The sequence below is a fragment of the Oncorhynchus keta genome, chromosome 19 (genome assembly GCF_023373465.1).
Source record: "Oncorhynchus keta strain PuntledgeMale-10-30-2019 chromosome 19, Oket_V2, whole genome shotgun sequence".
In the NCBI taxonomy this organism is placed as follows: domain Eukaryota; kingdom Metazoa; phylum Chordata; class Actinopteri; order Salmoniformes; family Salmonidae; genus Oncorhynchus; species Oncorhynchus keta.
This window is the reverse complement of record NC_068439.1, coordinates 47,268,942-47,286,695: the sequence shown is the minus strand read 5'-3', so window position 1 is coordinate 47,286,695 and position 17,754 is coordinate 47,268,942. Positions and strand designations below refer to the sequence as shown.

General features: G+C 44.0%; 1 protein-coding gene across 1 annotated transcript in view; it reads right to left on the bottom strand.

The window, feature by feature from the left end:
* LOC118398380 (A-kinase anchor protein 12-like) overlaps positions 1-17,754 on the bottom strand; it is a 60,296-nt gene that overhangs the window by 24,390 nt on the left and 18,152 nt on the right. Inside the window, exon 2 of the mRNA XM_035793654.2 lies at positions 12,778-12,883. Within this exon, the coding sequence (XP_035649547.1) occupies positions 12,778-12,883 (106 nt within the window). The remainder of the gene's footprint in view (positions 1-12,777; positions 12,884-17,754) is intronic.

Sequence of the window (17,754 nt, the reverse complement as noted above, 5' to 3'; positions counted from 1 at the left end):
CGGATTGAGAAACAAACACACAGGTACTGTCCTGTTTGGGAAAACTCTCATTCTGGGGTGATTTTGGTGACAGTTTCCTACTTAATTTGCGACAAACACTTATATTATTATTATTATTATTATTATAAACACTCCTAACATTGAAGAGGTTTTTCACACGTGGTGGAGAATGCGGGCAATGGACTAACCATACCGCTGGTTAGGTAGAAGAAAAAAATTGTTCAGTTAGCACTCCAAAGGGGAGTTAGGTTTTTTTTTGTGGCTTTGTTTGGTTAGGACCGTTTCTCAGGAAAATGAGTATTGAGAGAGCCATACAGGCCCTGTTACAAGCGGTGTCCACCCAACAAGAGGCAACTAGAGCTCAACAAATAGTTCATCAGGATGCAATGCGAATGTATCAGGACACGTTACAGATCCAGCACCGCACCAACCAGCTGCTCAGAGAAGAGCAAAAGAGAAACACCCGGAAGTTAAGAGAAGGCCTAAAGGAGCTAGCGGACCAAATTGGGGCTCAGTTACCAGCTGCAAATAGCCATAGGCGTGCTAATCATTTTCTTTAAAAAAAATGACAAAGCAGGATGTGGAAGCATATCTTACCACCTTTGAAAGGACGGCAGAGAGGGAGAAGTGAAAGAAGAATGGGCAGGACTTCTGGCACCATACCTGTCAGGGGATGCTCAAAAAGCGTATTTCGACATGGAGTTGAAAGATGCACAGGATTATGATAAACTAAAGGGAGACATTCTGACTAGACTGGGAGTGACCGATACCGTGAGGGCACACCGCTTCCACCAGAGTTCGTACTGACCTGGCCAACCCCCCGAATATAGATGTTTGACTTGATTCACCTGGCACGGAAATGGTTGCGACTGGAGATCCGTTCATCCGCCGAGATCGTCGAGGCCATCGTACTCGACCAGTTTCAGCGAGGTCTACCCCATGAAGTGCAACGATGGGTTGGCCAGAACAAGGTACTTTCTGCCGACCATCTTGTGGGCCTTTTTCAATGGTATTGTACGGCAGGAACAGTTGAGCAGGCACAGGAGGAAAGATTCCCATTCCCCAGGCAAACCAGCGGACAGGGTAAAACTGTCCCAACATGTGGAGGGGGAAGAGAGCAGCGGTGGGCCATGAGGAAAGAATCAGTATCGGGCCAAGACACTAAGGAAAAAACTGAAAACCGGGACCGGGGGTCAAGGGGGTCTCACCCCCCCCAAAAAAAAAAAAAAAATATTCTCTGTTACAATTGTAATCGCCCGGGACATATTGCAGCCTCCTGCCCTATAAAAGAAGGGTGAATGCAATGTAACCTCGGTGAAGAAGAAGATGATATATGGTATGCATGTCCTGTGGTACCCACTGTAGTTGAAAGATCAAGAAACAAACGTATGTGCAGGGGGAAGGTTGAAGGGAAAGAGGTTGAAGCACTGCTGGATTCCGGCAGTATGCTAACCCTGGTCGTTGCAAACCTAATGCCGACTCATAAACTGGATACAAGTCAGGATATCAGTGTTACATGCATTTATGGGGATACCCATCTGTACCCCACAGCCTTAGTGAGCATACAAACCGAGGACGGTCTGCTGGATTATGAGGTCGGCGTGGTCCCAAAGATACCATATGATGTAATATTGGGTAGATCCTTTGCAAAGTTAAAAGAAATTGCATATTTGAATCATACAGACGAAGAACCATTTATGTGACAATTTTTCAATTTTTTAAGATAATCAGTTCTTTTTATATTATTAATTGTGTGTTACCACATTAGGTATTTTTTTTATTGCCGTTTTAATTTTTAGAATGTGGAAGAACCGTATATCTCTAGTGATGATTTCCGTTTGTGGAAGAACAGTATATGTGACATTTTGCATGACTCTTGTAAGATGTCCTTTTTTAACACCTGATATGATGTTTTAAGTACTTTCAAGTACAGATGCCCTGCATGTAAATAACTTAAATGCAATATGTAGTTAATTCATTTCTATGGGGGTTCATTTAAAGGTGGTCTATCAACTGTAGCACTGATGACTTTTCTTAAAAGTTGAGTTATGAAATCTTAGTCACATTTAAAATTAAGCCCTCAATGTGAACATACCATAGAATAACTACAAAAATAGAATACAATTCAATTAATTTGATCAAAACAAGCACAACTTGTACATATCAAATATGGATCAATGTGATGTACCAATATGCATGTCCATTATGCAGGTCCCTAAGGTCAACATTATAAAACGTTCAGAAAACCATTCTCTTTGCCTTTAACACTATGATCAGCAATTAAGTTTTGAATCGCGTTAAACTCATGCTAAAGGCAAGAAATGTCCTTCTGTACTGAGGGGACGGCAGTAAATAAGTATTACAGTGGGGCAAAAAGGTATTTAGTCAGCCACCAATTGTGCAAGTTCTCCCACTTAAAAAGATGAGAGGCCTGTAATTTTCATCATAAGTACCATTCAACTATGACAGACAAAATGAGAAAAAAAAATCCAGAAAATCAAATTGTAAGATTTTTAATGAATTTATTTGCAAAATACTTTTTTGCCCCACTGTACATTTTAGTTACTGTACTCTATACCTAGCTAGCTTGATTGTTTTTTTACTTGACCCACGATGTGTATAGGGTTTTCCCATATCCCGTAAGATCTTCCTTTGCCTGTCTTTCCATTCTTTTAGTTTTGTTTTACGTTTCTTTCCTACATTTTGGCGATTATCATCAGCAACAGAAAAGTTGTGTGCTTGTCCGTCCATTCTGAGTGGAGCGCATAAATGGTTATTCCACGAGAGCCTATCTTTAAATTTAAAATGATTGTTAATTAGCGTGTGGAAAGCTTGTGAAACCGGTTCACTGTAGAAAAAGGGTGTCCAATAATGATATATATATATATATATATATATATTTAAAAATATATATTTTTTATGTCACATATATGATTCTTCGTCTGTAGGATTAATTTGAGAAGTCAACAACCCTGACCAAGCAGGAAGAAGCATGGGGCCTTTAACCAAAGCCAAGAAAAGAGGTCTCCCAGGGGCCAACGTCACAGGTACCAGTAGGGGAGGATGAGGATGAAATGGCAGACCTTGATGATAACGAACTGCCGGTACTAGTGGGGCTGGGGTCGATCTCAATCCAGAGGACAACTATCTAGAACCAGCAGATCTGGCAGGGTCCTTGACTAATTTCGGGACGGCCCAAAACCAGGATCTAACCCTGCAACAAGCCAGAGCAGATGTGCAGGTCGTAGATGGTACTCCCATAAATGATGGGACGATGCCTAATAGTTTTCCCCACTTCATCATGAAAAAGGGTTCGGACGATAATTGTCAGGCGCATCTCTAGAGTTACACCGACCTCAACGGACTGTTAGTGTGTGTCACTTCCGGTCACAACTTCCAGACCTGTTTATGTGCTGCTGTGCGTTTTGTTGCTAACCTTACTTTGCTACCTGACAATTTGACGGTTTTTACTTTTTAATTACGTTTATATTTTTAGTTTATCCCTCGCTCAACTTTTTTTTTTCATTAAACCTTTTCACTCCGGACGCTTTATCTGGACGTGGTTCGTCAGGACATCCACTAGCCGAAGCTAAGTAGTAACATTAACATGATGCCTTCTAATTTCAGTCATTGTACTAATAATATACTGGAGAACGATTGCCTTACGGCGAGGATAGCTGTGCTTCAGACGCAATCGTTAGGCAAGGGTAATTTCAGAGTAGGAAAGGATAAAATAGCGTCTGTGCCACCAGTAAGTACAGATAGTAGTATAAATCCCCTCGCACAGTCCCTGCAGCTGGACAAATTTCTCATGGCTTCTGGAGGGAAATGCTGTAGGAATGCTCAACCTGTGTCGCTCATTCATCCGACATAAACTTTCAAACGGTTCTCTCCACAGAGGCCGAGCCTTCCCGGGTCTCTACTCTTCCCGTTACGGGCTCTGAGACGCCGAAGCCTCGCACCATTAGCTCTGACACCTTCAAAACCCTAGTCATTGGCGACTCCATTACACGTAGTATTAGACTTAAAATGAATAATTCAGCGATCATACTGTTTACCAGGGTGCAGGGCTACTGACTTTAGTGCTAATCTGAAGATGGTTCTGGCTAAAACTAAAACTGGCGAGTGTAGAGTATTGGGATATTGTTATCCACGTTGGCACCAACAATGTTAGGATGAAACAGTCAGAGGTCACCAAGCTCAACATAGCTTCAACGTGTAAATCAGCTAGAAAGATGTGTCGGCATCGAAGTTTGGGCCCCTCAAAGTTTGATGAGCTCTACAGCAGAGTCTCACAACTCAATCGCTGGTTGAAAACTGTTTTCTGCCCCTCCCAAAATATAGAATTTGTAGATAATTGGCCCTCTTTCTGGGACTCGCCCACAAACAGGACCAAGCCTGGCCTGTTGAGGAGTGACGGACTCCATCCTAGCTGGAGGGGTGCTCTCATCTGATCTACGAACATAGACAGGGCTTTAACTCCCCTAGCTCCACAATGAAATAGAGTGCAGGCCAGGCAGCAGGCTATTAGCCAGCCTGCCAGCTGCCATTTGCACAGTCAGTGTAGTCAGCTCAGCTATCCCCATTGAGACCGTGTCTGTGCCTCGACTTAGGTTGGGCAAAACTAAACATGGCGGTGTTCGCCTTAGCAATCTCACTGGAATAAAGACCTCCATATCTGCCATTATTGAAAGAGATTGGGATACCTCACATTTCAAAATAGGGCTACTTAATGTTAGATCCCTGACTTCCAAGGCAGTTATGGTCAATGAACTAATAACTGATCATAATCTTAATGTGATTGGGCTGACTGAAACATGGCTTAAGCCTGATGAATTTACTGTGTTAAATGAGGCCTCACCTCCTGGTTACACTAGTGACCATATCCCCTGTACATCCTGCAAAGGCAGAGGTGTTGCTAACATTTATGAAAGCAAATTTCAATTGACCAAAAAAGCTTCTAGTCATGAAATCTATGCAGCCAACTCAATCACTTTTTATAGCTACTGTTTACAGGCCTCCTGGGCCATATACAGATTTCCTCACGGAGTTCCCTGAATTGCTATTGGACCTTGTAGTCATGGCAGATAATATTTTAATTTTTTGGAGCCATCATCGACGACATCGACTCAGTGGGTTTTGTCCAGAATGTCTCCGGACCTACTCACTACCCAGTCATACTCTGGACCTAGTTTTGTCCCGTGGAATCAATGTTGTGGATCTTAATGTTTTTCCTCATAATCCTGGACCACCAGACCACCATTTAATTACGTATGCAATCGAAACAAATAATCTGCTCAGATCCAAACCAAGGATCATCAAAAGTTATAAAAAAAAGGGCTTTGGGTTGTCCAAGCTATAAATTCTTGGACAACCCAAAGCCCTACCAGATTCCCTCCGCCGACCCAAGGACGTCAAAGTACAAAAATCAGTTAACCACCTAACTGGTGAACTCAATTTAACCTTGCACAATACCCTAGATGCAGTCACACCCCTAAAAACATTTGTCATAAGAAACTAGCTCTCTGGTATACAGAAAAGTCACGAGCTCTGAAGCAAGCCTCCAGAAAATTGGAACGGAAATGGCGCCACGCCAAACTAGAAGTCTTCCGACTAGCTTGGAAAGACAGTACCGTGCAGTATCGAAGAGCTCTCACTGCTGCTCGATCATCCTATTGTTCCAACTTAATTGAGGAAAATAAGAACTGTCGCACAGCTACCTAAAAAGCTGGATTCCCCAAGAGAGGATGGCTTTCACTTCAGCAGTGATAAATTCATGAACTTCTTTGAGGAAAAGATCATGATCATTAGAAAGCAAATTACGGACTCCTCTTTAAATCTGCGTATTCCTCCAAACCTCAGTTGCCCAGAGTCTAAACAACTGCCAGGACCTAGGATCAAGGGAGACACTCAAGTGTTTTAGTACTATATCTCTTGAAACAATGATGAAAATAATCATGGCCTCTAAACCTTCAAGCTGCATACTGGACCCTAATTCCAACTAAACTACTGAAAAAGCTGCTTCCTGTGCTTGGCCCTCCTATGTTGAACATAATAAACGGCTCTCTATCCACCGGATGTGTACCAAACTCACTAAAAGTGGCAGTAATAAAGCCTCTCTTGATAAAGCCAAACCTTGACCCAGAAAATATGAAGAACTATCGGCCTATATCGAATCTCCCATTCCTCTCAAAAATATTAGAAAAAGCTGTTGCACAGCAACTCACTGCCTTCCTGAAAACAAACAATGTATATGAAATGCTTCAGTCTGGTTTTAGGCCCCATTATAGCACTGAGACTGCACTTATGAAGGTGGTAAATGACATTTTAATGGCGTCAGACCGAGGCTCTGCATCTGTCCTCGTGTTCATAGACCTTAGTGCTGCTTTTGATAACATCGATCACCACATTCTTTTGGAGAGATTGGAAACGTCAAATCTACACAGACAAGTTCTGGCCTGGTTTAGATCTTATCTGTTGGAAAGATATCAGTTTGTCTCTGTGGATGGTTTGTCCTCTGACAAATCAACTGTAAATTTCGGTGTTCCTCAAGGTCCCGTTTTAGGACCACTATTATTTTCACTATATATTTTACCTCTTGGTGATGTAATTCGGAAACATAATGTTAACTTTCACTATTATGCGGATGACACAGCTGTACATTTCGATGAAACATGGTGAAGCCCCAAAATTGCCCTCGCTGTGGAAGCCTTTGTTTCAGACATAAGGAAGTGGATGGCTGATAATGTTTTACTTTTAAACTCGGACAAAACGGAGATGCTTGTTCTAGGTCCCAAGAAACAAAGAGATCTTCTGACATTTAATCTTGATGGTTGTACAGTCGTCTCTAAATTAAACTGTGACGGACATCGGCGTTACTCTGGACCCTGATCTCTCTTTTGACGAACATATCAAGACTGTTTCAAAGACAGCTTTTTTCCATCTACGTAACATTGCAAAAATCTGAAACTTTCTGTCCAAAAATGATGCATAAAAATGTATCCATGCTTTTGTTACTTCTAGGTTAGACTGCAATGCTCTACTTTCCGGCTACTCGGATAAAGCACTAAGTAAACTTCAGTTAGTGCTAAACACAGCTGCTAGAATCTTGACTAGAACCCCAAAACTTGATCATATTACTCCAGGACTAGACTCTCTACACTGGCTTCCTGTTAAGGCAAGGGCTGATTTCAAGGTTTTACCGCTAACCTACAAAGCATTACATGGGCTTGCTCCTACCTATCTTTCCGATTTGGTCCTGCTGTTCATATCTACACATACGCTAAGGTCACAAGACGCAGGCCTCTTTACTGTCCCTAAAATTTCTAAACAAACAGCTGAAGGCAGGGCTTTCTCCTATAGAGCTCCATTTTTATGGAATGGTCTGCCTACCCATGTGAGAAACGCAGACTCGGTCTCAACATTTAAGTCTTTATTGAAGACTCATCTCTTCAGTAGGTCCTATGATAGAGTGTAGTCTTGCCCAGGAGTGTAAAGGTGAACGGAAAGGCACTGGAGCAACGAACCATCCTTGCTGTCTCTGCCTGGCCGGTTCCCCTCTCTCCACAGGAATTCGCTGCCTCTAACCCTGTTATAGGGGCTGAGTCACTGGCTTACTGGTGCTCTTCCATGCCGTTCCTTGGAGGGGTGTGTTACTTGAGTGGGTTGAGTCATAGACGTGATCTTCCTGTCTGGGTTGGCGCCCCCCCTTGAGTCGTGCTGTGGTGGAGATCTTTGTGGGCTATACTCAGCCTTGTCTCAGGATTGTACGTTGGTGGTTGAAGATATCCCTCTAGTGGTGTGGGGGCTGTGCTTTGGCAAAGTGGGTGGGGTTATATCCTGCCTGTTTGGCCTTGTCCGGGGGTCTCGTCGGATGGGGCCACAGTGTCTCACGACCACTCCTGTCTCTATGCTGCAGTATTTTGTGTCAGGGGGCCAGTCTGTTATATCTGGAGTATTTCTCCTGTCTTATCCGGTGTCCTGTATGAATTTAAGTATGCTCTCTCTAACTCTTTCTTTCTCTCTCTCGGAGGACCTGAGCCCTAGGACCATACCTCAGGACTATCTGGCCTGATGACTCCTTGCTGTCCCCAGTCCACCTGGCCGCGCTGCTGCTCCAGTTTCAACTGTTCTGCCTGCGGCTACCTCTAGAGACAGCAGGAGCAGCAGAGATACTCTGAATGATCAGCTATGAAAATCCAACTGACATTTACTCCTGAGGTGCTGACTTGTTGCTGTCACGCCTTGGTCTTAGTATTTTGTGTTTTCTTTAATTATTTGGTCAGGCCAGGGTGTGACATGGGTTTATGTTGTTGTATTTCGTATTGGGGTTTTTGTATTATTGGGATTGCGGCTGAGTAGGGGTGTTGTATGGGCTTGGCTGCCTGAGGCGGTTCTCAATCAGAGTCAGGTGATTCTCGTTGTCTCTGATTGGGAACCGTATTTAGGTAGCCTGGTTTCGCTTTGTATTTCGTGGGTGATTGTTCCTGTCTCTGTGTAGTTTCACCAGATAGGCTGTAATAGGTTTCACGTTCCGTTTGTTGTTTTTGTATTGAGTTATTTCATGTATCGTTCCGTTTTCCTTCATTAAAGATCATGAGTAACAACCACGCTGCATTTCGGTCCGCCTCTCTTTCGACAAACGAAGAACGCCGTTTCAGTTGCACCCTCGACATCCACTGTGATTATTATTATTTGACCCTGCTGGTCACCTATGAACATTTAAACATCTTGGCCATGTTCTGTTATAATCTCCACCCAGCACAGCCAGAAGAGGACTGGCCACCCCTCATAGCCTGGTTCCTCTCTAGGTTTCTTCCTAGGTTCTGGCCTTTCTAGGGAGTTTTTCCTAGCCACAGTGCTTCTATACCTGCATTGCTTACTTTTTGGGGTTTTAGGCTGCGTTTCTGTACAGCACTTTGAGATATCAGCTGATGTAAGAAGGGCTTTATAAATACATTTGATTTGATTTACAGTTCATAGAAGGAAATCAGTCAATTGAAATCAATAAATTAGGCCCTAATTTATGGACTTCACTTGAATGGGCTGAGGAGCCAGGCCCACCCACTGGGGAGCCAGGCCCAGCCAATCAGAGTTTTCCCCCACAAAAGGGCTTTAATACAGACAGAAATACTCCTCAGCACCACCCCCGCCCTCCTCAGACAATCCTGCAGGTGAAGAAACCGGATGTGGAGGTCCTGGGCTGGCGTGGTCACAAGTGATCTGCGGTTGTGAGCCTGGTTGGACATACTGCCAAATTCTCTCAAACGACATTGGAGGCTGCTTATGGTAGAGAAATTCGGATTCAAATATTTGGCAACCGCTCTGTTTGACATTCCTGTAGTCAGCATGCCAATTGCACGCTCCCTCAAAACTTGAGACATCTGTGGCATTGTGTTGTGTGACAAAACTGCACATTTTAGAGTGGCCTTTTATTGTCACCAGCACAAGCTGCACCTGTGTAATGATCATTCTGTTTAACCAGCTTCTTGAAATGCCACACCTGTCATGTGGATTAATTATCTTGGCAAAGGAGAAACGCTCACTAACAGGGGTGTAAATACATTTGTCCACAACGTTTGAGAGAAATAAGCTTTTTGTGGGTATGGAACATTTCTGGGATCTTTTACTTCAGCTCATGAAACATGAGACCAAAACTTCACATGTTGCGTTTATATTTTTGTCCAGTATTTAAAAAAACTGGAAAATCACTTTATTTGCACTGCCAATTTAATACTGGAATGTTGAAGTGGGGATTTTAACACAAGAGGGTGATGGGGTTGATAGAGCAGTAAGTCCAAATGGTCTCACAACTGCAGACCACGTGTATGGCATCAACTGTTAACGGGCAGATGGCAGACAGCATGTGTGGTGCCGTGTTGGCGATTGGTTTGCTGATGTCAACGTTGTGAACCGAGTCCCCCATGGTGGCGGTGGGGTTATGGTATTGGCAACACAATTGCCTTTCATCGATGGCAATTTGAATGCACATAGAAACCATGACGAGATCCTGCGGCCCATGCACAACTATTTTCAGGTCTCTCCAGATATATTCGATCAGGTTCAAATCCGGGCTCTGGCTGGGCCACTCAAGGACATTCAGAGACTTGTCCCGAAGCTGAGGACCATTTTCCTGTTGGAAGGTGAACCGTCACCCCAGTCTGAGGTCCTGAGCGCTCTGGACTAGTCTGAAAAACATCTCCACAGAATGATGCTGCCACCACCATGTTTCACCTTAGGGATGGTGCCAGGTTTCCTCCAGATGTGACGCTTGGCAGTCAGGCCAAAAATAGTTCAATTTTGGTTTCATCAGAACAGAGAATCTAGTTTCTCAAGTTCTGAGAGTCCTTTAGGCAAACTCCAAGCCAGCGGTCATGTGCCTTTTACTGAGGAGTGGCTTCTGTCTGGCCACTCTACAATATTAAATAAATTGTATTGGTTACATACACATATTTAACATGTTATTGAAGGTGTAGTGAAATGCTTGTGTTCCTAGCTCCAACAGTGCAGTATTATCTAACAATTCACACATCTAAAAGTAAAGAAATGGAATTATATAAATATTAAGATTCATCAATGTCGGAGTGGCATTGACTAAAATAGAGTACAATAGAATACAGTATATACATATGAGATGAGTAAAGTGACTAGCGTTCCAATTATTAAAGTGGCAAGTGATTCCAAGTCTATGTTTGATGATTGGTGCAGTGCTGCAGAGATGGTTGTCCTTCTGGAAGGTTCTCCCATCTCCACAGACGAACTCTAGAGCTCTGTCAGAGTGACCATCGGGTTCTTGGTCACCTTCATGACCATGGCCCTTCTCCCCCGATTGCTCAGTTTGGCCGGGCGACCAGCTCAAGGAAAAGTCTTGTTGGTTCCAAACTTCTTCCTTTTAAGAATGATGGAGGCCACTGTGTTCTTGGGGACCTTCAATGCTGCAGAAGTGTTTTGCTACCCTTCCTCAGATCTGTGCCTCGACACCATCCTCTCACTGAGCTCTACGGACAATTCCTTTGACCTTATATAGACAGGAGTGTGCCTTTCCAAATCACGTACAATCAATTGAATTTACCACAGGTGGACTCCATTCAAGTTGTAGAAACATCTCAAGGGCGATCAATGGAAACAGGATGCACCTCAGCTCAATTTTGAGGCCCAGAGCAAAGGGTCTGAATACTTATATAAATAAGTTATTTCTGATTTAAAATTTGCAAAAACTTGTTTTCGCTTTCTCAGATTTTTTATTTATTTAATCCATTTTAGAATAAGGCTGTAACGTAACAAAATGTGAAAAAAAGTGAAAGGGTCTGAATACTTTCCTAATGTACTGTATGTCTAATCTCACCAGATCTTTCTCTACATACAGTGCATCACTTCATTAAATAGGCTTTTTGACAGTGTAGTATGTGACATATCCCTCTGTTTAAAGAAGTATAGCGTTACTCCTTCCCCTGGCAGAACAGAGTTATTAAACGGCGATGGTCACTTTTGTTCGAGTCGGGTCGCAGCCTGCTAAATATTTATCTGGGAGGGCTGCACGGGCACTTTCCTCCCAAGATGGAGACCCTGTTAGGAACGTTAATGTAAATAAACAAACACGCATACACAGAGTGGGCAGGGTCGTAAGGAATTCTACCTGGCTTTAGTTAAGACCCCACAAACAAAGTACTTTCAAGTTAGTTCAAGTTAATGGGCAGGTGTCTACACACAGTCTTACACCCGATTACCTAGAACAACTAAGCCTCCATGCAGTCCAGGTGTGTGTTGGCTATGTGAGTGTGTGACATGCTGACCACATGGCTCGCATGCACGAGGGATGCAAAATAAATGTACACATAAATGTTATTCAATCATTGCACCACACTGCTAGCGCGCGTCAACAAGCGTCTGCGTAGCCAGGCGCTAAAATAGAACTTGGATCTATTTGTGACGCTTGACGCACTGCAAGTCCCGCCTCTCCCATCTCCTCATTCGTTTTTAGGAGCATATACCCATGTGGGTGATTGAAAGGTGAACTGAGTTCTTCACTCCAGTCCAGTTGGTAATGCACCTTAAAGTTGGTTGCTAACCGCCATATAAAGTCCAGAGAAGAAGAAGAATGCTGAAAGAGGAGAGATTACTAGAATCAACCTCGGTTTCTGTGGATTATAATCTGTGGATTATTGTCGGAGTAGAGGACCTTGTGCATTTCAGGTAAAATAACAACCCAATGTTTATATCCAAGGACAAATTAGCTAGCAACAGCAAGCTAGCAAGCTACATTTCCATTTATGTTTAATGCTTTTTGACCTGTCCCCAAATTAATATAGTTGGTTCAGATTTAATTTTGAAATTTCAACCTGCGTGTCCTGATTGCGTCTGGTGTGGGTGAACAAAATTATGTGCGCGATGTTGCACATGGACGGTCTGGTCACCGTGTGAGGGACCTGTTTCAAAGCTCCAATAGGAAACTGTAGGTGTCCCTTCAGCGTTGACAGAAAGATTAGTGAAGGATCAAGAGGCTCTCGAGGGACATAGTTGCAGGGATCTACAGATCACACAGACACCCACACCCACACACAAAGGACCAGAGGCTGAACATGGGTGGCATTGTATTTTGTGTCAGTCAGGGGCCATACCACACTCACACACACACACTCTCTCACACCCCCCCCACCCACCTGCACATCGAATGCACAAATACGATCAGGGACAAACTCAAACAGACACATCCATACATAAACACAAGCTCACAGACAATCACAATCATATAGATAAATAAACAACTGTCTCTCTAACCTTCCTCTGCTAGGGTGTTGTCCTCTGAGTGGTCATTGAGCTCTGTCTGTTCATCTGCCTTCCCATTCAGACTGGTGATGGAGATCTGTCCATTCTTCTGCTGGAACTGATGAGGAAGGGGGGAGAGGAGAGGAGAGAGAGAGAGAGCACTGAAAGATAACTTCAACAACACAGCAGAGATACTCATCAGTAAAAGCACAGCATCTGCACAGTATTCAATCCACAAATTGTCATGTCAAGAGAGCAGAAAAAACTAATGGTTTTCAACAAGGTTTCAAAATAAAGAAACATGTATCATAATAATATTCCTCCATCCAACAATGACATATAATGTCAAATTCATAACAAAGTAGCTATACACCTCCCAGAGGTGTCATGCCCATAGGGTGCACAAGGGTAAGTGCCATCTCAGACTTAAAACAGTGCAGTAATAATACCTGTGCCACGACACAATCCTGTCTTGGCGCTCTACGGACAAATATTTTTGTCCAAGCCATGGCTTGGTTTTTGCTCTGACATGCACTGTCATACCTCGCTCATCAACTCATCCCTGACCGCTGGCTACGTCCCTCCCGTCTTCAAGAGAGCGAGAGTTGCACCCCTTCTGAAAAAACCTACACTCGATCCCTCCGATGTCAACAACTACAGACCAGTATCCCTTCTCTCTTTTCTCTCCAAAACTCTTGAGCGTGCCGTCCTTGGCCAGCTCTACCGCTATCTCTCTCAGAATGACCTTCTTGATCCAAATCAGTCAGGTTTCAAGACTAGTCATTCAACTGAGACTGCTCTTCTCTGTATCACGGAGGCGCTCCGCACTGCTAAAGCTAACTCTCTCTCCTCTGCTCTCATCCTTCTAGACCTAATGGCTGCCTTCGATACTGTGAACCATCAGATCCTCCTCTCCACCCTCTCCGAGTTGGGCATCTCCGGCGCGGCCCACACTTGGATTGCGTCCTACCTGACAGGTCGCTCCTACCAGGTGGCGTGGCGAGAATCTGTCTCCTCACCACGCGCTCTCACCACTGGTGTCCCCCAGGGCTCTGTTCTAGGCCCTCTCTTATTCTCGCTATACACCAAGTCACTTGGCTCTGTCATAACCTCACATGGTCTCTCCTATCATTGCTATGCAGACGACACACAATTAATCTTCTCCTTTCCCCCTTCTGATGACCAGGTGGCGAATCGCATCTCTGCATGTCTGGCAGACATATCAGTGTGGATGACGGATCACCACCTCAAGCTGAACCTCAGCAAGACGGAGCTCCTCTTCCTCCCGGGGAAGGACTGCCCGTTCCATGATCTCGCCATCACGGTTGACAACTCCATTGTGTCCTCCTCCCAGAGCGCTAAGAACCTTGGCGTGATCCTGGACAACACCCTGTCGTTCTCAACTAACATCAAGGCGGTGTCCCGTTCCTGTAGGTTCATGCTCTACAACATCTGCAGAGTACGACCCTGCCTCACACAGGAAGCGGCGCAGGTCCTAATCCAGGCACTTGTCATCTCCCGTCTTGATTACTGCAACTCGCTGTTGGCTGGGCTCCCTGCCTGTGCCATTAAACCCCTACAACTCATCCAGAACGCCGCAGCCCGTCTGGTGTTCAACCTTCCCAAGTTCTCTCACGTCACCCCGCTCCTCCGCTCTCTCCACTGGCTTCCAGTTGAAGCTCGCATCCGCTACAAGACCATGGTGCTTGCCTACGGAGCTGTGAGGGGAACGGCACCTCAGTACCTCCAGGCTCTGATCAGGCCCTACACCCAAACAAGGGCACTGCGTTCATCCACCTCTGGCCTGCTCGCCTCCCTACCACTGAGGAAGTACAGTTCCCGCTCAGCCCAGTCAAAACTGTTCGCTGCTCTGGCCCCCAATGGTGGAACAAACTCCCTCACGACGCCAGGACAGCGGAGTCAATCACCACCTTCCGGAGACACCTGAAACCCCTCTTCAAGGAATACCTAGGATAGGGTAAGTAATCCTTCTCACCCCCCTAAAAAGATTTAGATGCACTATTGTAAGTGGCTGCTCCACTGGATGTCATAAGGTGTATGCACCAATTTGTAAGTCGCTCTGGATAAGAGCTTCTGCTAAATGACTTAAATGTAATGTAAATGTAACTGTGGGACCTTGTAAAGACAGGTTTGTGCCTTTCTGTCACGCCCTTGACCTTAGGTATCTTTGTTTTATTTATTATTTTGGTTAGGTCAGGGTGTGACAAGGGTGGTATGTGTGTTTTCATCTTGTCTAGGGTTTTTGTACATCTATGGGGTTTTGGTTTGTCTAGGTAAATGTAGGTCTATGGTGGCCTGAATTGGTTCCCAATCAGAGGCAGCTGTTTATCGTTGTCTCTGATTGGGGATCCTATTTAGGTTGCCATTTCCCATTTGGTTTGGTGGGTTATTGTCTGTGTAGTTGCCTGTCAGCACTCGGGTTATATAGCGTCACGGTTATTTTGTTTAGTGTTCTTTCTTTATTAAAAGAAGTATGTATTGAAATCACGCTGTGCCTTGGTATCATCAATACGACGAACGTGACACTTTCCAAATCATGTCCAATCAATAGAATTTACCACCGGTGTATCAAGTTATGGAAACATCTCAAGGATGATCAGTGGAAACAGGATGCACCTGAGATCTCATAGCATATGGTCTGAATACTTATGTCAATAAGGTACTTCTGTTTTTGATACATCTGCAAAAAAAAGTGTTAAACCTGTTTTCGCTTCGTCATTATGGTGTATTATATATAGATTGATGAGGAGAAACACTAATATAATCCATTTTAGAATAAGGCTGTAACGTAACAAAATGTGGGAAAAGTCAAGGAGTCTGAATACTTCGGGATATAAAAACTCAGCAAAAAAATAAACTTCCCTTTTCAGGACTCTGTCGTTCAAAATAATTCGTAAAAATCCAAATAACTTCACAGACCTTCATTGTAAAGGGTTTAAACACTGTTTCATGTGCTTGTTCAATGAACCATAAACAATTAACGAACATGCACCTGTGGAACGGTCTTAGAGACACTAACAGCTTACAGACGATAGGGAATTAGGCAATTAAGGTCACAGTTAAGAAACCTTAGGACATTAAAGAGTCCTTTCTACTGAATCTGGAAAAACAGCAAAAGAAAGATGACCAGGGTCCCTGCTCATCTGCGTGAACATGTCTTAGGCTTGCTGCAAGGAAGCAAGAGGACTGCGGATGTGGCCAGGGCAATAGATTGCAATGTGAGACGCCTAAGACAGCGCTACAGGGAGACAGGACGGACCGCTGATCGTCCTCGCAGTGGCAGATCACGTGTAACAACACCTGCACGGGATCGGTACAGCTGAACATCACACCTGTGGGACAGGTACAGGATGGCAACAACTATTGCCCGAGTTACACCAGGAACGCACAATCCCTCAATCAGTGCTGTGACTGTCTGCAATAGGCTGAGAGAGGCTGAATTGAGGACTGATAGGCCTGTTGTAAGGCAGGTCCTCACCAGACATCACCGGCAACAACAAACCCACCATCGCTGCCCTTCACTGACGAGTTGCGGTTTTGTCTCACCAGGGGTGATGGTCAGCTTCGAGTTTATCGATGAAGGAATGTCCGTTACTCATTTACATTTAAGTCTTTGGAGGTTCAACAATATGTAAACAATGTGCCTTGCAAATGCCCATAATGCTAATGCCATCATACTTTAGGCCAGTGCTTACCAACTGGTCCTCAGTACCCCCAACAGTACACAGTTTTATTGAAGCATACGTCATTCAACTTGTCAACTAATCATCAGGCCCTCAATTAGCGGCAATGCAGCCATTCAAGATGCTCTCAATGGTGCAGCTGTAGAACTTTTGAGGATCTGAAGGCCCATGCCGAATCCTAACACATCTTAACACAGGCAGCATGCTGTGAAGGCAGATTTGTTTTCCTTTGGTAGTGGAATGACCTTTAACTCTTTCCAGATTTCTGGGCACATCCACACACCAAGCACCAATTAGAATTGGGGTGAATATGTGGTTGGTTGTAACTCTAAGCAATTTGCCCAAATTGCAGTTCCTATGGCTTTCACTAGATGTCAACAGTCATTATATATGGTTTCTGACTTGTATTCTGAAAAACCAACGAAGAATAGTTGTTTATCCTCAGGGAGTCCTATGGCAAAACTAGTCTCATTGCGCGCGTGACCGAGGGAGCGCGCTCCGTTCTTTTCCTTTCCTCTTGAAAATAGTTTGCTTCGTATTAAATATTGTTTATTTAGATATTAGAGTACCTAATAATGGATTAGAAACTTTGTTTCATTTGTTTGGACTAACTTTACAGGTAACTTTTGGAACTCCTATGTCTGCATTCTGAACGGGTGGATTACTGAACTCAATGACGCCTACTAAACGGACTGTTTGGGATATAAAGAAGGAATTTATCGAACAAAATTACCATTCATTGTGTTCCTGGGACTCTTGTGATCGCGATCAGAGGAAGGTCTTCAAAGGGAAGTGACTTATTTTGTCGATATATGGGATTTTGTGATGCCTGTTTGGATATTATGATGTTGTGGGGTGCTGACCTCAGATAATCGAATGCTGTGCTTTCGCCGTAAAGCCTTTTTGCAATCAGATGATGCGGTAAGATTGCCAAGATTCTAAGCTAAAGAATCATGTATGACACTTGTATTATCATGAATGTTTAATATTGCGTTTATTGTATTTTGAATTTCGCGTGCTGCAATTTCACCGGATGTTGTCGAGGTGGGTCGCTAGCTGAACGCCTGCGCCAGAAAGGTTAAAGACTTGATAGATCAGACACATAGTATATTAATGAGTGAAAGAGACTGGGTCTCTGTAGAAAGACAGATAGCTGTGGAATGTGTAAAGGAGCAATAAAGGTTTGGTATCCTGTTACCTTCTTTATTATCTTCCTGTAGAGCCATAACATGTAAGGATTGGAGAGAAGGAGTGCCTTAAGTGGGATATAAATATCTGGATGTGA